Below are 22,049 nucleotides of genomic sequence, written 5' to 3'. Positions count from 1 at the left end.
TTTTTAACACTAACAATATGACAGGAAGATGGTTTAATAGGCGTACAATTCTACATAAAGTGGAGTGTGAATCATTCAACAGTGAATCGTTACAAATACTGCAAACCACAACGTTGCCACAAAGGGTTTGCGTTGCGACAAACCAATATATGAGAAGCAATAGCTGAGCTGGTGAAGCCTGACACACCAACCAACGGCGAACGGAGCAAAAGTACGTAATTAAATATTTTTACAATAAAGTTTCATTCATTGTTTGTATGCGCACATCATTGCAACGTCCAACGATTCGTAGCAAAAGCGTACGGGTGACTAGCGCCTTTCAGTAAATCGTCCTGCCTTCTGTTCCCCTGTATTTCCTAATTTTTATTTTGAACCGATTCACATGATATATAACGAACGAGAACACACGGGTCGTGCATAAATAAGTTTGCTCGAAGTAAAATCTCTCAGTGTCTTAGTACGGCTATACACGGAGCGGCGAACGTTACTGAATGTACAGTTTTAATATATATGTAATCGCTAAAATGATACAATAGCTAATGCATAAAATTCTGTTCCATCGATCAACGCAGTTCGCCAGAACGGAACGGTCTTGAGAATTGAGTGATTCGAAACGAACAGAATTGTGGTGTTGTGCCTTACTCTTGTCTTGCGTGTAATGGTCCTCTTATTAGGAACCGTTCGCAAGACTGCCTACGAGTATGATCTAACTACCTAAGTTAAAAAAAAAATGAGAATAAGTTTACAGTTTGATCTTGGTTCACTTGTCATAGGAGAAAGAGAGAATCGTTGAGACGAGTATCTTCTAAAACGTGCCAAGGTTCGGTGTCTAAGAGGTGTTAGGTAAATTTTGAGTCATTCCATTCGTCTTCTTGTTGCAGTCTTTGCTACTGGGATAGCTTTGAGTGTAGTATTTTTAAAACTCTGGTACAGTAGAAAGCTACTTTGCTTACTTGCAGCTGCCAAGTCCACGCAAATAGTTATAATAGTTAAGTCTATAGTGAAGGAGAAATTGTTGACGAAAATATTCTACACAAGGAATACTAGTAACTAGAAAGTAAAATACCCGAAGAAATGATTATATCATCTGCAAAAGAGACACCTGTCTTTGATTAACATGCGTGCGTACGAATTGCTCGTACAAACCATTCGACATCTAACACGTAAACGCGCACACTCGGTGCCAATTTATCGTTCCCTGAACTTGGTTACTTCCAGAAACCTGATCGGTTCCGTCTCGGTCTACTACTACGCCTAATCTATGTACAAGTGGTTGTTGAGCGAAGCGAGCGGCTCAAGGGGGGATGTTTTTTCTTTTCGGAAAACAGCGTTCCGTTTCATTAACTGCTTGGTTTCGTTTTCCAATTACACAAATAGGACCACAAAAACTGAAACTAAGTTATGCGAGGTAAGTTCCAATTTGAAAAGTCCAACCGATCGCGACACGCGTGTACCGTTGGCCTCCTGCAGGAGCACGTTTGGCGGTAGGAAGACCGCAGGAATTTACGCGCGCATTCGTCTCAGCAGTAGTTGCTCAACGGTACGTTGTGTACGATGGTTTGAAAATTTTCCCTTAAAGATTTGAATGCCATTGGTTTAGTTAAGTTTATAGGTCGTTCCCAAACAATCGCGCTATCGTGTTTCATTACGCTGGCGTGCAGGCGTGCTTCGGAATTTGGGAGATAAGTTTTAAGTGATCTGCTGCTTTCAGCCTCAACCACCTTGTCACTTCACTGGAGTCCAAAAACAGTTAACATTTCCCGCTAGGCGGGATTAGTAGTGTGGTTTTTTCTAAATAAACGTTGCTTTGAGTTGTTGGTTGTAGAGTTTGAGTTTTGAGCTCAATTATAAATTTGTGATTTAAAGACAACGTTGTTGGGAGCGTGGTTTTAGCCTAGCACAGCGTTACACGCCAATCACGCCACGCTTATCATCGATGGAGCGTGCTTTAAAAGATTTCAATGTTTTGTGTGTTTCTAACAATAGTTTGAGCACAGATATTTGTGTGAGCACACTTGTAGTTTTGCGTATTTTTGTAGCCGTTGTGTGTGTGTGTATGTTAATTGATGGAAATAACGCTCTATCTCTACACTGCAGTTATGCTGGTTCCCTTTGAAATGCACCATCATTGGTAGCATCTCGCAGGATGTTGTGCGCCATTTACTAAATCCTCCTTATTCTGTCGGCTGGCGAGTTGTCTGGCCAGTTTTTTACGCCGTGCTCGAGTTGGTCGGTGCACCGCTGATTGCACTGAACAGAGCTAAGCTGTGTCGGTGTGCGTTATTGTTGCCTTCGTCCAGCGGATAGACGATCTCGCCCAGCAGATCACTGAGAGCCGAGCAAAGGTTCTCGTAGTTCTCCTTGAGCACGTTATGATACTCTCGCTGATCGGACGAAATCAGATTGGCATTGATCTGCAGGGCCGTGTAACAGATTTTGATAAAGTCACTAAGAAAAGAAGACAGAAGAGGAGATATCAAAACAAATTCGTTCCAGTGGCGCAACAACGGCTGATATTTACCGAAAAACTTCCTTCAACTCTTCCACCCGATCGAATGGATGCTTGGTGCCGGTTTTGGCAGGATCGAGAAAGGCTGAAGCGTACGCCAGCGGACCAGCGTTTACCGTCACCGCAACGCTGCCCTGCAACCGCAACTGGAGTTTCTTAAGATCGATCGGTCCCAGCACGATCTCTTCCAGTTCCGCAATCTTCGTTTGCATCTCGTCGATGGCGACCTCGATCGGCGTCAGTTCGTGTGATTGTCGATCGCGAACCGGGATACGTTTCAAAACGTACGGAAAGCTGTGAAGTGCTGAAAAAGGATAACATCATTTTAGTCTTTTTTTCCGACTGTCTTTCGTGTTTTGTGGGCTTACTCGTCAAAATAGTTCGTCGTTTCCACTGATCCTCCACGGCCCCGTGAGCGGCTCCCGATGTCGTGAACGGTGTTTCGTACATGAAGGTATCCACGTCATGGTTTTGTTCGAACTCGGTCTGTCTGATTTCCAACTCATCCTTGCAGTAGTATGGCGTGACGTGCGTAACCTGAATGTAGGCAATCTTTGGATCTAGCGTCGATTGATCAACCTTTGCGGAAGAATAAAGAAGTGTGTCAAGCAAGGGGCACTTCTCAAACGGAGCACGATCACGATCTTTACCGGTGCAGAGTCCATCATAATCTTCACATTATCGATCCCGAACTTGTCCCGGTACTGTTTGTGCAAACGTTCCGAAATTTCGCTCAACGACGTTACCTTCGGCTCCTTGTACACATACTCTACGCCATTCTCTTCCTCAAAGTACGCCTAAAAAGAGGACAAGCCGATGGTTTAAAATGCTGCTCAAATCTCCGACTTTTCGATCCTGTACCTGGCCAAAGAAAATGACGCGATAGAATCGTCCCAGCAGCCGTTTGCCTGACTTGTGGAACTCAATCACTCGGTTGTACGCTTGCGTCAAATGTTCGTAGCACTGCGTTAGCCCGTGGTAATCTCTTCGCGATTCCAGGATCGGTATGATCAGTCGATACAGTTCACCGAGACACTCCAACCGCTCGGCTCGGTCCAAGTACTCCGCACACTCCTTCAGCTGATCCAGCAGCAGCTGCTCGGTGTACTGCGAATCCTGCGTTCCACTGTCCAGCTTCAGTCCCCGCTCGTCTCGCGGAATGTTACGAGAAATGCGTCCAAACGACTCGGCTCCACCCGCCACCGGACAGCAACCCTTTAGCTTCAGGTACTCCGAAATGAGTGCCGCGATATGCAGGTAACAGCAGGCCGCTTCCGAGATGTTACCGTTCTGTTCGTGATTCCGTGCCATCGTCACGAGCCACGTGTGGCGCAATTCCGGCGTTGAAGCGTACGAGTTTGCCAGCGAATGTTGCAGTTCCAGCAACCGCTCCGGTTCCATGTGATGCGCCTGCATCTGAGCCGTGGCCATCAGCACGGTGCGAACTCGCCGCGTAAGATCCTTCACCTCCATCGGGAAACCCGTACTCTTCATGGCCTTATCGCTGCTGGCGTAGTTGTTGATGGTCGACAGTGACTCCTGGAAGCGTGCATTGTTCAACCCAATCACGTTGCCGATCATCTGCGACACGGAGATGATCACCTGCAGGTGCACGCGCGTCAGCCCTTTACGGCCACTAAACTCATAGTTGCTACGCATCAGCAGATACAGGACGGCGCACGCCTCCTGTCGCAGGCTGGCCAATCGGCTGTCGCAACACTTGAGCAGCTCGTACACGAGCTGTCCGCACAGAATGGCCGTCCCTTTGAAGAGTGCCTGCGAGAAGTTGTTGATGAATGCACGCAACGCAGCGAACACGTGCCTCGAGAGGGATTCGGATTGACCCAGCTGCAGGAACCGCAGGTAAATCCGTGCTATCTTCGGCAGTACCAAGCCCTCCAGCATGGAGTCACGAAACTGTAGCGAATACAGACCGGTACAGTCGAGCACGGTCAGTCCGATTTCGGTGGCAAGGTTCGACTCGTAAAGTGCCTGCCTTAGGCGTTGTGTTTCTTCGACTAAATTTTCCCGATTCACCGGATTGTGGTTCAGAGTGCCGGAATCGAAAACACCACTGACACCAGCCACACCTCCAGACTCTGCTCCGGTGCCGTTCAAGATGCTCGGTGGTAACACCCGAGCCGGCAGTGTACTCGCTTTGGCCGCTTTACTACCGCGCGGATGTTTCGCTCCGTCGGCCAACAGCTGGACATTCTTTTTGCCCACGTACCGGAAGTACAGCAAACAGAGATCGAGCACGGTGAAGAACTGGACCGTTTCGCTTTCGGTGCAGTTGTGCCACCAGGCGATCATGTGCTCCGGCGCTAGGTGCTTCACCACGAACAGGAAGCTAATCAGCAGGTCTTTGGTTTCGGTGACGGAAAATTTGTCCGTCCGCTGGATGATGGTCGGTTGGGTTACGCTCACCGAGCGTGCGTGGCTAGGCCGGGCCGAGTTGGCGGTCGATTCGTTGAACTGATTCCGAATCACAACGGTCCCGTCTTGGGAGAGCGTTGAGCACTCGGAGTTTAGCGAGCTGCTTGAGTGGCCATTCGAAAGCGAAGTTTGGCCAGCGATTGCTGCCAAAAAGCTGGTATCTTTCAGATGCAACGAAGACCGGATTGGGCTGGCGTATTCGATGAACATCGTGACCCGGTTGCTGCGAGACTTTGGTGTGCTAGTTTGGGACGTTACCGTGGAGGCCGTAGCGGTGGTCGTAGCGGTACCGGACGCATGGCCGGAGTGTATGGCGGGCAGTGATTCACGGGCAAACACGTAGCTACTGCTGCACGAGATACGGTTCGTGCCACCGGAGTCATGCTTTTTCTTTTCCATCCCGTCGGCAATGCGGTTCAGATTTTCCAGCACGATACCCAACCAGGGCACGTACAGCATTGCCAGCCGACCCTGCTGCCCTTTGTGCTGATAGCGATCGTCCAGATCGTGCTTTGCCAGCAGCTCCTTCAGCGTGATCAGTCCCAACCGCCGGATGTGGCTCACTTCGTTCAGCGCACTTTTCACCTCCTGCAACAGTATGCCAACGAGAAAGTGTTGCCGGCAATAGTCCTCCGAGAGGCAAAACTGCTGCAGCAGATCAGCGGCCCGATTGTTGGGGCTCAGCATGAACGGTAGATTGAGCGGAATGTAGTGTTCGTGCGAGCAGACTTCGCGCAGAAACGCAAACTTGTACTCCTGCAGGGTGCGCGAGTCTCCCGGACCCCAGCGGTCCATGTAGAGTCGAATCAGGCGGAACACAAAACCGCGATCCATGAACGATAGGCAGCGTTTGACAAACACCGAGAGGCTCTGGTTCAGCTGATCCGTTTCCATCGGCAGGTCCTTATGGCGCTGGCTGATGTACGGGACCAACACTTGGAACAGGGCCTCGATACGGGTACAAAACTCCTTCGGAAAGCGCTCGTTGCGCTGCATCTTGATGCGGCCCGTCGTCAGCAAGTACTGGGCCATACTCTTCAGGATCACCTCGAAGAAGATGCCGGAAAATTTCATAAACTTGTTCACCAACAAAAAGTCCGTATTGTTCGGATGCAGCAGCGTCGGCAGATGGCGGCACAGTTCCCCGTGGACGGTGCTCACGTTCTGGGACGTCGGCGAGCACCCGTTCACCGGTTGGCAGTCGATTTTGTAGACATACTTCACGTACGCCACCAGCAGCTCTTTGCGCTTCGCCTCCTCGGCCACCAGGTGAAAGAGGTTCACGAGCAGGCGGATGATGTTGAGGCCCACTTCCTCGCTGGTGGTCGCCACCAGCAGCGACAACAGTTGGTTCAGGATGGTCGGCAGAAACGAGATCAGCGAGCTGATGTGGATGGCATGGGCCGCTTTCAGGATCTTGCACGTTTCCGTCGTGTCCGGTGGGGCGACCGTTTTCGAGTGCTCCAAGAGTCGTTCCGCGTGCAGGAACAGATTGTGCAGATGCTGATCGGTGGTCAGCACGGTCGAATCGAGCCGAAAGTTGACGGTAAAGATCGGACGCTGATTGTCAATCCACTGCACGTCCGGACCGGCGTTCTGCTGAACGAATGGGAACGGTTTGTAGACGGTGTGTGTGTGTGTGTCGTAGGATAGGTATGAAAATGAGGGAAAACGCATGGGGATGCGCAAGAACAAGGGGTGGCCACAAAAGGCGAACGAACGAACAGGTAGGCAGGCAGGCAGGCAGGAGGTGAGAGGAAGAGAAGAGAAAACATACATCATACGAAACAACGGTTAGACTCATCTACCATGTGGTTAGTTCGAGAAGCTGTAGATGAACTATCGATTCGTTTCCGTCGAAAGAATCGGATTAGTAAGGGTTAGTGCTCACTGGAGCAGGAGCATGCAGCACACATTCGGATAGCCACCACCATTATGCCTTGCGTGTCAATACTTACGCCCTTGCCAAGTCCGAGGGGCTGGATGGCGAGATACCCTGCCGGAAGCGAGGCCGCCACCGGAAGGCACTGTTCCTCGATGTTGATTTTGCCCTTCGTCAGCAACGGCAACCAGGCGTACCCGACGGGCGCTTCGGTGCTGGTGGTGGTCAGATCCTTTTTCTTCGCAATGTTACACGACACGTGGAAGAAGGAAAACAGTAGATGGTGCTGTGCCGTTATGTTCAACGGAAGCCGCAGCTTGATCTCCTCGTACCACGTTGGGCTGGTGTTGTGATGGAGCACCGGGCAAGACATTTGCGAAACCAGCATCTCCTGTCCCGGACGACCGTAGATGCACTACAAGCAAAAAGGGTTAGTAAAAAACACATAATTTCGCCCGTACATGAGACGAACCTCGATCGATTTTGCTTCCGTCGTGTCGCTGTCACGCAGTTCCACGATGACCGCGATGTTCCGGGCGCGGGAGAATATTTTCTGGCTGTCGTAGCTTAGATGCAACGGATAGACGTACAGATGGTTTACAAAGTGCACGTACGGATGAAGGTACTGCTCGGAGGTGTTGGCGAATTCCGCGACCTCCAGCGTAGGGTCGTCAACCGGTGGGGATGGGAATGGATTCAATGGTACCAAACTGTTCGTAAGGCAATCTGTCAATGGCAGGGCACACGCGTGTGTTAGTTACATACAAAGCTTTAGGCCAGGCCGTCAGAACGGTGGAAGGTGATAGTTACTGTTGGGCAGTTCGTTTAGCGATTCAATGTAAATCTTCAATGAGCCAGGTATCACAGTCAGTTTACTGAACTTATCCGGCTTACGGTACTCAGTCAGCAGCTTCAGCAGCTCTTCGTCCTTCAGCTTGGTGCCCTCCTGCCGGTAGATGGCGGGAAACTCGTACGAAACGTCCAGATCGTTGCTGTACAGCTGAAACAGTGGCCGGGCGGCCCACGCGAATGGCATCCGATAGTGGCCACACTTTTGGGCGTACTGTTTGATCGTTTTCTGCAGCTTGCCCAACACTTTGGGATCTTTGGTGGCCTTGAGGTACGGTTCTACGGACGCATTGATGGCACCCTGCAGAATCTTGTCGATCCGCACGACGATGAAAATGTCCGCGTGTGGCACGGTCACGTTAAAGATGGCCTGCCGTGCCCGGGCCAGCCACTCTTTGGTGACGCACTCGGAATGGAGCAAGTCGTCACTGGTGTCGCATTTGGCCCGTACCGGTTTCAGCGTACCGTTCCCGTTATGGTGCGATTTATTGGAGGCTTTCGGGGAGGCACACAAAGGGCGCTCGGATTTACATGACCCAGTTAGCAGGTCGCGCACGTGCTCTTTGTTAAGATCGAAGTGAAAACTTTCGGTCAACTTCCGGCCAGCCCTAGCATCGTAGAGCGCAACACTGGTAAGGTAAGGTTCAATCTGCGAACAGAGAAATAAATAATACGATTAATTAAAACCAACTTTTCCAATTTCTTTTAAACGCCTCCGTGAAATAATAGTAGTAATAGAAAAATCGATATTTTAAAAAATCTCTGAAGTTCAGTTGTTCAACCGAAGCACGTTTGAACGAAACGCGAAATTCAAAACCTAACGAAACATGAGGCGGCACCATTTGTCAACTGTGGCCGTGAGTGCCTTTCGATCGGCACTCACCAGCCGCGCGCAAACGAACACGAAACGTCAAACGGAATCGGCGAGCGTCGCGCGGATCCAAAACTTTCCGTCACTCTGCGCCGAGATTCTGATTCTTCCCTTACTTGGCACAGGGTCATTTTTCAGAGTCTTTCGCCTTTTCACACAGTTCACAGTGAGTTTCAAGCTCAAAGTCTATAATAAAGATAATAACAAGTTCACAGTGCTTCGAGTCCGGTCTTTTCGAGCCCTCAACACTCAATTTTAGACGCTACTGTCTCTCTTTCCCCCTCTCCCTCTTTTCTTGTTCGGGATTTTCGTAGGTTGACTCGGTTTTTTTCGGGATTTTCGTAGGTTGACTCGGGTGTCAGGTTCGTCATCAAAGTTAGGTTCGCAGTGTCTTAGTTAGGTTCAGTTTCATAAAAACAACATTCACATTTTGACGTTTCGTGTTTTGACGTTTCGTGTAAGACAAATTAACAAAACATTCATTAACAAACAATAAATTGGCCCAAAAATCCTGCACAATTCGTGCCGAAAATGGTGACAATCGAAAGATAAGCAAAGTAAGCGCACGTATTCGGCGATATTCACTCGAGGGCGGGCGCGCTGAGCAGCCTTTTTCGACGGGCAATTGTGTTGTGAAAAGTCACGCTCGCAGCAGTGGAACGCGCTGTGGTCGGTTCTTGCCATTCTCCGGTTCGGTTCTTTCGCCTCATCCGACGGGGTAAGAAAATATGTGATTCTGTGCGATTTGCCGTCGCTTCGAGAAGTGCTTCAAAATCAACGCCTGCCATCGCAGAAGGCTGCGTTGTGCGCTGTGAAGAAATACACAGTTCTAACTCGTCACTCGTTTTTTTTTCGCTCTTCAGATGGCCAGTGAAGATAATGTGAAATCGCTATGCGAAATTACCGGCCTCAAGGAGGAGCAGGCGACCAACCTGCTGACGGCGTACAACGGTAACCTTGAGGGCGCAATCAATGCGTTCTTCGAGAACCCCGAAGGCATTCTTAACCCGGAACCGGCGGTCGTGATCGACGACGATGACAGCAGCTCTGGGCCGTCCCGGTCGGGTTCCGGATCCGCGTCGAACGCGGCCAGCTTCATGAACGACGATGACGACAACGTCCGTGCTCCGATACCGAGAAAGACGGAAATTTTGCTCCCACAGCTCGAAACGAACCGAGCGCGGATCGGCAAACGGCGGGCGGCCATCATCACCGAAGTGCCGTTCCGGAACTTTGAGCTCGAGGGTCGCATCCAGGAGCAGATGCTGTTGCAGGGTCCATCGGCAAAGAAAATCACGCGACTCGAAGCACTGTTTATGCCCCCGTTCGACATTCTGTTCTCCGGCGGATTCGATTTGGCCCAGCACCACGGCCGCTCCGTCGATCGCTGGTTGCTGGTCAATTTGCAGGATGACCTCAACTTCAGCTGCCAGATGCTGAACCGCGACCTGTGGTCCGATGCGCAGCTAAAGGAGTTCATGCGCCGCCATCTGGTGTTTTGGCAGCAATCGAACAAAACGAACGACGGCGCCAAGTTTAAGACGTTCTACAAAGTCCGCTCGGAACCGTACCTGGCCATGATTGACCCGCGGACCGGCGAGGAGGTGCGTAGCTTCTCCACCACGGACCTGACGCCCGTCAGATTTCTCGAAACGCTCAAAGCATTCCTCGTGGACAACAAATCGCCCCACGGAAAGGAGGTTAACGTGAGCCAGGAGCTTGCGGCGGCGGCGGCCGGTCCTTCGACGTCGATTGGACCGAAACTTGGCTTCGGGGCCGGCGCAGGATGTGCGGCTGCTACGGCCGGTAGCAGTAGGCAGCATCAGAGGCCCGCAACGGCCACGGTCACCGCGGGCAGTCGATCGAATCCGTGGACCGTCACCGTTGTCGATGAAGATGAAGATGATTTCCAGGAAATCACGGACAGTGAGAGTGACGATGAGGAGTCGAACGCCGAACGTCCGCAGGTTGCACCGGCGAAATCAACCAAACCATCCCCAAACGCCACTCCGGTGCTACGGCCGGCCCGTGACGGTCGAGCCCTGGGCGAATGTAATGATAAACCTGCTGCTGCTGCTGCTGCCAGTGACGGAACTCAGGAAGATGATGTTGGTCCTTCTCACGAGGAACCACCGTCGGGCGGCACAAACAAAGATGGTCTCGCAGGTAGTCAACGGCCCACGACCACCGATGTCAGCTCGGACTCGGAATCCAGCCTCGCGGCGGACCAGAAGACACGTATTATGCTCAAGATGCCGGGCAACGTATCGGAGCGGCTGTTCTTTCGGAGTTCGCGCACCCTTCAGCATGCCATGGCCAAGTTGCTGCAAAAGTATGAGAAACATTTCCCGAACCGCGCCGCCGCCGATGCCAGCACGGACGTTCGGTTCTTTTGTCAGGCGATTAAGGCGGACCTCGCGACGCTCGACCCGCAGCGGACGCTGCTCGAGCTGAAGATTCACCCGAACGCTGTGATCCACGTGACGACCGATGATTGAAGAGAGAGAGAGAGAGCTGAGCACGGTGTCCCTCCGCCGAAACTCGGACTTGGGCAGGGCACGGCTCTTTATTGTGTAATTTTTGTGTAAGGGATGTCCCCGAAGATAAATTATTCATTTTTAGGACCAAAAAAGAAGAAAAAATCATGTAAAATTTTTGTCTCTACGCATTATCCTTTCGCATGGCCATCCGAAAACCCATCGCCCGACCGACCCGGGGCTTGCTCGGGGTTCCAGTAAAAGGTAATTTGGGAATTTGGTCTTTTGGCTAAATAACTCCAGCTGCGAGGGATTACCATTGGTAGTTGGTTTCAATTTTAACTTTATAATTTATCCATTTTGTGCTATTCAATTGAAGCCAAAAGGAATATTTAAAGACCCTTTGTCAACACAAAAGTAATGGGAAAAGCAGCACTTCCTCATTGTGTCCTAAACAAAATCAAAATACCGTTTAATAGGAGGGACACGAACGGCATTTGCAACAAATTGCAGTTCGAAGCAACGCAAATAAACTACTAGGCTGCTCATTAAGTTCTGAGCTTTTTCAACAGAGGGCACTGCTACGAGGCTGATTTTTTTTGTGATATTGGTACACTCTTTAAATGAACGTATGGAAAGTTTAATTTCAATCGGCTACTTACGTTTTTTTTACAAGCATTTTAGTATCGACAGTATTTGTGTCACGTCACAGTATTCTTTACAGCTGCTATGACGTCATAATTTGATGAAAAACGATTTCCGCGCAAGATTTTTTTTAGGTTTGAAAACAGATGGAAGTCGCTAGGGGCCAAATCTGGTGAATACGGTGGATAGTTCAATAAATTTTAACTTTATTTCGTGGATTTTTGCCATTTTCGAAATGCTCTTCTGACAGGGTGCGTTGCTCTGATGAAAGAGGTTGTCTTTCTTCTGCAAACCGGGTCTTTTTTCACGAATTTTCGTTTTCAGTTGCTCTAAAATGTTACAAAAATAATCAAAATTTATTGTTTCATCAATTTACAAGTAATTCGCTAGCAAAATTCCATTCGCATCCCACAAAACTGATGCTAACATCTTTTAAGGCAATTTCTGAACGAACTCGTTTCGGAACTGAAGAAAAAGGTTCATACCACTTCTTAACCTCTTGTTTTGATTCAGGATCATAGTGATAGACCCAAGTCTCATCCATAGTGATGATTCGATGCACAAAATCCACTTTCTCCTAACGAAAACGCTTTAAATGTTGTCAAGAAAGATGCATTCGAATGCGTTTGTAGCAAATGCGGCACCCATTGTCCAAACAGCTTTCTGGAACCCAAAACTTCAGTCAAAATATTGGTTATACTGCTCAATGAGTTGACTAGGTCTTGTACTTTCTTTCTATCCGTGTTTGGACGATTTTCAAAAACGATATCCTGTATTGTTTTAAGATTTCCGATGTTGTGTCTGTTTTTTGACGTTTTTGACATGGTTCGCCTTAAAGGCTACTAAGACCATGTTTAAACTCAGAAAACCCTCTTTTAACCCCCTAATTAAAGGTGAAGAGTCCTTATACACTTTCAACATTCGTTCATTATTTTTCTTTTGCTTTTAAACCTTTAAAAAATAAAAATTCAATCACTGCACGATACTTGATTTTTTCCATTGTGAAAAATACTGTGACATGTCGATACTAAATGGCTTGTGAAAAAAAAATTAAGTGACCGATTGAAATGAAACTTCACATACGTTCATTTGAAGAGTGTACCAATATCACAAAAAAAAATCAGCCTCGTAGTAGTACCCTCTGTTGAAAAAGCTCAGAACATAATGAGCAGCCTAGTATGACATCCCACCGTGACCACGGGGATGTTACCTACCTGCTGATCTCGATCATCTACCACGCGAAGTAAACATTCCTACAGAGCAGTAAATAGCAATGGAATTGACCTACCTGACACAGCGGTGCATCGGAGTCGGCCGGTGGGGCTCCGTTTACGCCATCGATCTGTCCGAGCAGCCGAAACCGCAGCGAATTGCACTTGATCAGTATCCGCTGTCCGAACTGCACCCGATACGGTTCAACGGGTGTTTCCGCTTTCGCCGTGCCAGTGCCGCCACTCGTCGTTGAACCGCTACCGCCACTTCCGCCACCGCTCGGCTGCTGAGCGGCCAGCATCGGTTGGCCGCCAAACAAACGCTTTCGATGCTCCCGTCGTGCCTGAGCAATGGACTGATCCGTTTCCCGGGCGTACCGATTGAGCTGCGGGTTCATGCTCTGCTCCAGCCCCTTCAACGTGCCGAACTGCATCGTACTCGGGCTGGCCGGCGGTGGTACCACGGCACGTTCCAGCGATGCGACCCGCTTGTCCTCCTGCAGCTTGTTCTGGTGCAACACGGAGGAGATTTTACGCAGCCAGTCGTCCATTTCCGTCTCGTCGTCCGCCGCCAGCGTGACCGACTTGTGCTGGCCGGCGTTCATCTTGAGCTCGAAGCAGAAGCGACCCTTTTTCGGGTTCGGCACCACCTCCGTGCAGAAGTCCATCACAATCGTCGCCTTCGCCTCGACCTGCTTCTCGTCCTTGTGCAGCTCCAGGATGTACGTGCCGTCGATCTCCTGGCGCAGATAGCAGTAGCGCTTCTTGAACGACTTCGAGCCGATGTGGGCGAACATACGGTCCGAGTTCGTGTCCGGACCCTTGAGCAGGTAGCCCTGCTTGGTGATCGTGTCCGCCTGCGACCGCGTCATCTGCTCATCCATCCGGTCCGGATCGGTGTCCACCTCGTACACTTCCTCCTTCAGCTCCTCCGACGGAGACACTCTATCGGAGAGTGGTCGAGAAACGAATGGAACTCAATAAGTTTTCATGACAAAAACTTGCCGCTGTTGATTCCCTGCCATCGTAGTGGTCACTTACCGCGGCAGATCGTAGCATGTTCCGCCGTACTTGCTGTACTTGTAGTGTATCAAGTGATTGGGCGATTCGTAGGTGTGTAGCGCCTGGCGGGTCAGCAGTAGCCCCCCGCCAGGGAAAGGACTTCCGACCGAGCTTACCGACAGCGACCGGGTACTGGTTGGGGTTCCGTTGCGACTGGCTGCAGCCGAACCACTTCCGCCGCTTCCGCCGCCGCTGCTTTCACTGTTGCGCTTTTTGCCGCTTCCGTTGATCGATCCGCTGGCACCGCCAGATGTCGCCACTGCCGGAACGCAATGACTCGGAATGTTACTGTGCACGGTGCGGAACTTTTTCGGCTGCAGCACTTCCTGTAAGCGAGCGATGAATGCGAGAATGGACCATTAATTTAGCGTCTCCGAAAAGTGGACCCCCAGCAGAAAACTCACCGACACATCGTCGTTCGGGTAGAGCAGCAACTCCCGCTGGGGATCGTTCTGGATGAGTGTGCGGTTCTTCAGGACGAATGCTTCGAAATCGATTGGCTCCACTATGACCGGTTTTGTCTGCAAAGAGAGAGAGGGCAAAGAAGAGGGCGCTGCCCGGTCAGTATATTTAGCTCGATCCGTGGGTTTAATTTAATTGTACCCTCGGGGTTGATTTAAATAAAGTTTTGCATCGTCGTTGGGCGATCGTCTCTCCACCCACCCGGTTCCCTCGTCCGTCCTGCTATGGCCCGGTTTTGAACCGAAGAGGATTGCGGCAATCAGTGCGCCACATTTCTGCGGTGCTTGGCCCTCACTCAACCAGCGCTCGGTGCATTACCGATTTCAGGCCAATTCGGGCACAATTTCTGCTCATTGGCGGTTCCCGAGGCTCTGGCGACCGGACCGGACCCCGTACCCGTGATTAAGGTGCAGTGTGCGCCGCACCGCGCTCGATCATTAAAACCTAAATTGAAAATAAAAATCCAATACGTAATAATTTCCGCACCATCCGCCAAAGAGAGCTGGTCCCAGTCCCGGGGAGCGAGGATCTCGTAATAAGGTTCTTACCGGACCGGTACAGTGCTATTTCTCCCCACTTTTTCCGTCTTTTTTCCCTGCTTTATTGTGCGATGCTCGCCAACCCTTCGCACACCATAATTTTCGCCAACTGGGCCGGCTCGGCGGACGACGGCGAAGGGTGGCCCCCGAAACCCGTGGCCAATCTCGCACCATGAAGAGGCCTCTCTCTCTCTCTCTGTCTCTCTGACCCCCCTCCGTCCGCAACACCTTATCTCCTGCGGTTTGCGGAGGAGATTATTTTCACCTTCCTCACGGATGCGGGGCGCAGGACGCGGACGATGTGGTTAGCCTGCGCCTGACCCGCTTTTCCGACCTGCGTCGTTTGCGTTTTTAATAATATTTAGCTCGCAGCCAAATCGATCAGCAAACGCTGGCACGGACCGCAAACAGCCGAGCGCACAAGGGCACCGCAGCCGCAACCGCCGCGGCGCGCGTTGATGATAATAATAATAAAGAAAAGCGCGCTAAGCCATGTGCCGCGTTCCTGCCGCTGCTGCCAGGCGTGGCGTGGCGAGGAGGATGCATAATGAAACATAAGGCTAAGGTCCATTCGATTCAGAAAAACACAAAAAGGGCCCGTTCGCCGCTTTGAGTCTTTCGTTCGTTCGTCCGGCGGCTTCGGTCGTCCTTTTGGCCGGCCGGCCCGATCTACATTTCTTCTCCCTTCGGCACCGGTGCTAATTGTCCCTACAATGATGTTCATTATCGGACGCTGTGTGTGTGGTTGAGTGCACACACACGCTTACGCTTTTCTTCCTTCCTGAGTCCTGAGATGCCGACGAGAGCGCATGCTAATAATGATCGGTGATCGTAATGATTATTGCACCACCGTACAGCAGACCATCATCGCCGCGGAGGCCGCAGCAACATAATGATCGGGACGCTCCGTTTGCAGCGATTAAAGCACGATCGATCGGCTCCGATCGGGCTCCGATCAAGATGAACTCATCCACCGGGCCGGGCCGCAAACGATGGCCACAGCCAGAGTCGCGTCGCGAGCGATGGTGTTATGTATTTTTATGGTTTTGATTCCGGTGTTTATGTGCTGTGGCCGACCACCGAACCACCGGGCTCCGGAGGTCGAGTACGCGCCCGAGCGACAGAGAGCTAAGCCCCCCACTTTTGCTCGTGAGCAAAAGATGATCGTGATCGTTTATAAATCATAAATACCGCGGTAAGGATGGTAGCGGCGGCACCGATTGCCCCGGGTGTTGCAGGATGGATAAAATATCGAGCATCGTGATCGATGGGCTTTGCGATCGATAGCGCGCGTCCCGTGCGGTTGATGATTATATGCACCTCGATTGGGGTGAAGAGCGAATATGCTTTTCTATGGAAACCCGGCCATCATGTATCCGGCAGTGCGCGGTATGTAAAGTGGGAAATTTTATGTTCTATTAACAGCAAGAAGCATCATTTTCTCATAATATAAAAGACATTGTATCTTTTATTTGCGGAAACAAATAATTAAAATGATCTATCAAACAATAACAAATATGATGCAAGTGAGGCTGGCAATCCAATTTATGAAAATTTAATTATTTTAGGTCGATGTTTCGGATAACAGAAACTGCTTTTATGCAATTAACATCAAGTTATGCGGTTGGCGATCAACTTCTCAAAACACAAACCATCGGGGGTTCTGATGCTTAAACCTTTACTTTGTCCAAATCCAAAGCCGGAAACGAGTGCTAGGTTTTTGTCGGACCATTCTATCCGACAAAAGCCTGGTTCGGAAAACGTCTCGCCACGCACAACAAAGTTGGGAAGAACTACCATCACGCTGGACGACTGACAACAATGACAAAAATTATCTTTAAGACCCCTGCTTTGTAGTCTAGATCGTGGAAGAACCTTTACTGATGCGTTTGTCCCAACAGGGAGCTCAACGAGACCCGCAATTAGTTACGCCATGCGTGGGTTGTGCAACGGTGAAATGTGACATGTTGCGTGTGTTCAGTTGGGCCAACCTCCTGTGCGAACCATTTTTTCCGTCAGAAAGATCCAGTTGAAATGAGTGCAGGGTTCGGACACTGCACTTATCGGTTTGCGGTGACAAGTCGTGCGATCAACAGTAAACTATAATTTTCTTTCCTAGCTCCAATTCTCAGCTATCGGTGCTGGGCACACGATATGTAATGAAATGAAGAAATGAGTGACATTCATAGGTGAAGAACGGCAAACCTATAAGAAGCAGGCCCCTTAAGTAATAAATAAAACCAAGACTATTTCATCCACTGACTAACAACGAATGTTCTCCTTATTAAAAAAAATTATCAAGAGTTAAATTGTTGATTTTTATTCAAAAAAAAGTTACGAAGATTATTATCGAAATGTCACTCTAGTTTTAAACCATTTACAGAGCCATAGTGACGGGACCAATTTCAATGTCATATAACTCCGCCATTTTTCAGTCGATTTAGGAAAATCAGTCAGATTCTGAAAAGTCAGTCTATGAAATTTTAGTTAAAGATCGGTTTACTCTAAAACAACGGGCTGAAATTGTAGCGGCATACATTGAAAATAATCGTTCAACTGTGAAATCTTTTAAAACTGTGCGTGCTTATTGCTGCCGAATTTCTTCTTACTTCTTTCTGTGGGGCTAATCGAAGAGTAAGGTGTATGGCAGCCAACCAAAGACCATTGAAGAACTGAAAGCCGGAAAACCGGAAATTGCTACAATTACGTTGTCTATTACCAAAATGTTGTAATGGGCTAATGAAAAATACCCAAAAGAGTCTAATGGAGGCGATCATTTGATCGAAATTGTATTTTGAGTGAACTGTCAATAAACGACATTCTATGTCTTCAATAAATCTTGTTTATTTTTCAAAATCGACTGAAAAATGACGGAGTTATATGACATTGAAATTGGTCCTGTCACTATGACGCACCTTGTACCCAAACCAATTAAGAGTTCAATGGTTTAATTGAAAATAGATGCATTTTAGAGCATAATTTTGTCTGTAAATTCATAATTATTTTAAACACAAATGGAAAATAAAAAGAAACCACCGAAAGTGCATCATAAGAAAGCCTCTCTTTGATATCTACATTTTAAGGTAAGTTTAATAGTTTGATTAAAAAAAGGGACACAGTTTCCGATTCCCTAGAAAAGGATCATTGTTTCGTCCCGCGCTGAGGTGAGCGTTTATCAGCGGTGGAGAGAATAAAGATCACTCCAGCAGTCAAGTTCCCGTCTTGAACCCGTGTTCTCGTCCCAGTGGCCACCCCTTCCTTTCTTCCTTCCTTCCTTCTTTCCTACCGACCCTTGTGCGCATTGATAATTTTCCACAATTATCTTGGCCGCGCCTTGTGGTTTCCACGACAAATGGATCGCACCTCGCACCCACGTGGGACGCCCTGTGGTGCGTCGCCGAGATCACCGAACTTTATGCAAAGACGATCCGGCGACCACGCATCGCTGGGGGCTGGGGTCTCTTCTTCAGTGAGCGTGCTTGCCAGCCGTTTGTGCCGTGAATAGATAACCATACAATTCTAGGCTCCGAAGGAGCCCTGAGGCTTGATTGTTGTTGGTTTAGCACACCCGCGGCTCTAGGGTGAGAAATTATGGACCATTGTTTTGTGACCTGAACGGCCACAAGCAATCCTACGTTCTCCTCGAACTCGGAAAAATCCTTATTTGGCGCCTGGTTATTAAAACGCACCAACCAACGGCGTCCGAACGCGGGCGTCAATAGATCGGATAAGCCGGGACAGGGATCCAACGGCTCTGCAGCGGGTGCGGGTCTGCAGGCGCTACTGGAGATACCATCTGCTGCCACCCCCCACCATTATGTGCTGTGCCCCGCCGATTTGTGCCGATTGTTCTTCCGAGACTCTCGGGAAAACACAAAAAAACCGACGGACGGGAAAAAAACGTGTGGAAAAATATTTTATCGCACCATCGCGAAATCGGCCACAACGATTTCTAGGTTCCCTACGCTGCCGAGAGCGCAGGGGGGTTGCGGATCCTTTGCTCCGCTACCTCCTGCTGCGAGAAGCGCGCGCGGTACACAAAGTGAATCAAATGTTTCGATTTTTTCGTTGTTCATCGTTTTGCTTGACCCTCCAACCTTGGCTCTCCTGCTCTCGCTCTCGTTCGTTCGCGCGCAGGCTCAGCGGGCACCCCGTGTGACGATGTCCTTTCGCCGGGATGCCCGGATGTACCTCACCATAACCTCACTCTCTCTCTCCGTGCCGATCGGCGGGGCCCTCGTTCTTTTGTTTGCAGATTATTGGGCGCAGAGGGCGCATTTATGCCTTGCTGCTGGTGCTGTTTGTTCTTTTCGGCCCTTTTTGTCAACTTCGGCGCGATCGTGTACGCCATGCTCTGCGCCCCGCGCCCCGACGCGTGAGGTTGGGCGACGGAATTGGATCTGCATTCGTTATGGCCGACGCCGCCGCCGCCGCCGCTCTCTAAGGCGGAGAACCTCGAAATCAGGGTAAACAAAAACAACCAGCCCCCGAAAGGTCCGGCCATGATCCTCGTGTGTGTGTTTGCCTCTCCCACCGGGACCGGAATCGAGACCAGGACCGGGACCAGGACAGGCGGTCATTCAATATTTATGCTGCATAAATTCATTTGAATCAGTAAATGTGCCGAGGACCGACGACGGACGACAGTTAGTTTTGTTACTTTTCCTGCCGGCCGGTCGCGGCATTGTTGTGAGGCGCGGCCCTATTGTTGCTCTCCCGATCGCTCCCTTTTCTCTCGTCCTTTCGCTCTCTTTCTCTCTGCCTCTTTCTTTTCGGTGGGTCGAAGATCAGTTTTCGGCGATCTTTCTGGCGGTTTTCGCCCTTCTTTCGGACAAACATTAAATCCCTTTCGCAAAAAAAAAACCCGACACAGCTTCCACCTCGCCTCGCCAGCGCTACTACGAAGCCCCGTGGACAGCCCAGAGAGCGAGTTTTGTCATCAATGAATGGCAGATTTTCCTGGAAAAAGGCCGACGACGGAGTGGAGATCGGTTCGGGCGTCGGGGATCCTGGGGTCCATTCACATCCACCAGGCGGTTGGTTGCTTCTTGCAGCTGCTATAGCATTGGGGGTGAGTAGGGAGGCCGTAGCGGTGGGTGTTGTTGCAATGGGGATGCATCATTAATCTTGGGGTCCGAGAGACCAGGGAAGCGGGGTCCCGGCTATATGTTGCGTTTCATTGTTGTTCGCTCGTTGCCCGTTGTGTCAGAGATTGATTGTAATGAAATTCAATTTATGATTTCTCGTAAAACGGGCCCGGGACACCCCCCACGGGACACCCCCCGCGGGACACTTGATTAGCATTCGAAAGTGCGCAACCCGCACACCCCGCCGGGATGTCTCGCACACGAATAATGAAGCCGGGCGGGCCTCCTCTGGCGAGAGGAGATGACGAATCTCGCGAAATGGGCTCCAAACGAGCCGGGGCAACGAGCCGGTGAAGGAGACTTGAAGCCCTTTCTTCAGGCCAATTTTCGATTCGCCAACCCCGCTTTTCGACCACCGGAGGCCGCCTTGCCGCCGCCGTCGCGCTACAACAAACAGAAGTACAATTCTTCGGTTCGGAACAGGAAAAGTCCATCAAACGATGACGCGCGATCACGGGGGCGATGCGATGCACGGCAACATATCAGAGCCACCCTGCACCCCCCGGTGGCGAAGGACTCTTGTCGGCGGCGGATCATTTTTACTGCCCGCGTTTTTTTTTCCTTTCTTCCCGCGCCACTGAGAGCGACCGGCGCGCTGACAGGATGCGTTTTTGTGCGGCTTCTCAGCGGTCCCTGCGATGCACGGTAGCCAAAAGCCACCCCTTCGCCACCACCCCGGGCCAGTTATGCTTTTGATTGACATAATGTTGCTCTAATTGCTACTTTGCATACCGTGCCGCGATCGTCGCCGAGTGATGGGAAATCACTCCGCCCTCGGTGCGCTGGATGGGGCCGCGGCACAAAACAATGGCCACCAACAACGAGTGGAAAGGGGGGCACGCGTGCAGGGGGGTTACTTTAAAGTGTAGCACGGCGAATAAATTGAATCGAACCACAATTGTTACGGTGCGACGGGTGTCCTGTTTTCCTCCTCGCATCGAATCGAGTTTTTCGGTTGTGGTTTGGTTTGAATGAGATTTTCAGCAATTTAACACAGGTTTCAAGGGAAAATTGAAAATAAGTTACTGTTTGTTACACACACGCAACAGTCAACAACTAACCGACCGCATCAAAAATTATCACGACGTTGAAATCACCAGCCGAAGTGTCAGGAAAAAAAGATTTAAATTACTAAAACGGAAGTATCAATGATAAAACATTTCGTGAACAATGCTGTTCCTCAAATATCCTATCTTTTTATAGCAATATTATTTTGAGCACAAAATTGTTGGTGACAAAAAGTTTCCCCGATTTTACTATTGTTGATGAAATGAATAGCAAAAATATAGCTAAAATTTCTTAGAAGTATCATTTTTCATAGTGAAAAAAGCTTTCTCAGCTCTCTCCGTTTAAAATTTTCACCGTTAAGACATCGTTCATTTATCGTCATCAACTCGTTAGCTAATGCAATCTAATCTTTTCAGCTGAATTTCAAAGATTAACTTTCAATAAATTGGCCCACTGCAACCGGTTTACGAAATCTTGCTCTAATCAGTGAGCCCAAATGTTCTCTACTTATGTTGCAATAACAGCTTTACACGTTCTAGAATCCTCATTCAATTTAATCAGAAGTGGGCTAGTAGCGAAATCCTTTTATAGACAGTTAGGACTAGTATGGCCAAGGACTTCGGTGAGCTTGCCTGCACTAAAGCATTTTCCTGCAATCTGGACAGTCCGATACTTTAAAAGGCCAGTGTTGTGTGGTACTCCTCGACTGCTAGCTGAATCCTTTTGCAATGAGGATGATCGACTGGTCGGATGATCTCTTGACGGCGATGCGCTGAATGTTCCTTTATGGCGGTGCTTCTGACCAACAACATGGACTCTCCAGTCTTACTGTCTATGTTACAGTTAGCAACGCCATATTGTCAGCTCAGGAATAATTTATTATTGACTTCAGTTAAGCACTTTAATAGAAGACAAGGACAGTTTTTTTAATCTTAGAGGAACGGACCGGTC

The 22,049-nt window shown here is 49.7% G+C and overlaps 2 protein-coding genes across 3 annotated transcripts in view; one reads left to right on the top strand and one right to left on the bottom strand.

The window, feature by feature from the left end:
- Positions 1–2,210: 2,210 nt before the first annotated feature.
- The window catches only part of LOC128274467 (dedicator of cytokinesis protein 9), a 90,972-nt gene continuing 71,133 nt past the window's right edge, over positions 2,211–22,049 (bottom strand). Inside the window, exons 2-12 of the mRNA XM_053012681.1 lie at positions 14,347–14,463; positions 13,922–14,268; positions 12,958–13,825; positions 7,638–8,325; positions 7,300–7,553; positions 6,904–7,242; positions 3,371–6,544; positions 3,160–3,306; positions 2,878–3,088; positions 2,522–2,813; positions 2,211–2,448 (exon numbers count right to left, since the gene is read on the bottom strand). Of these exons, the coding sequence (XP_052868641.1) occupies positions 2,211–2,448; positions 2,522–2,813; positions 2,878–3,088; positions 3,160–3,306; positions 3,371–6,544; positions 6,904–7,242; positions 7,300–7,553; positions 7,638–8,325; positions 12,958–13,825; positions 13,922–14,268; positions 14,347–14,463 (6,675 nt within the window). The remainder of the gene's footprint in view (positions 2,449–2,521; positions 2,814–2,877; positions 3,089–3,159; positions 3,307–3,370; positions 6,545–6,903; positions 7,243–7,299; positions 7,554–7,637; positions 8,326–12,957; positions 13,826–13,921; positions 14,269–14,346; positions 14,464–22,049) is intronic.
- On the top strand, positions 9,015–11,167 carry LOC128274469 (UBX domain-containing protein 7). Of its 2 annotated transcripts, XM_053012683.1 has the most exons (3): positions 9,015–9,265; positions 9,411–10,659; positions 10,702–11,167. In XM_053012683.1, exons 2-3 carry the CDS (start codon positions 9,411–9,413, stop codon positions 11,043–11,045), a joined length of 1,593 nt encoding a protein of 530 aa, XP_052868643.1. In that variant the 5' UTR covers positions 9,015–9,265; the 3' UTR covers positions 11,046–11,167. The 2 variants fall into 2 exon arrangements, with proteins under 2 accessions (XP_052868643.1, XP_052868642.1); XM_053012682.1 differs by having other exon boundaries at positions 9,411–11,167.

This window comes from Anopheles cruzii, chromosome 3 (assembly GCF_943734635.1).
Source record: "Anopheles cruzii chromosome 3, idAnoCruzAS_RS32_06, whole genome shotgun sequence".
Taxonomy (NCBI): domain Eukaryota; kingdom Metazoa; phylum Arthropoda; class Insecta; order Diptera; family Culicidae; genus Anopheles; species Anopheles cruzii.
This window is presented reverse-complemented; position numbering and strand designations above follow the sequence as displayed.

Coding starts and splice junctions, on each gene's coding strand:
- LOC128274469 (XM_053012682.1), top strand. CDS start 9,411: ATGGCCAGTGAAGATAATGTGAAATCGCTATGCGAAATTACCGGCCTC.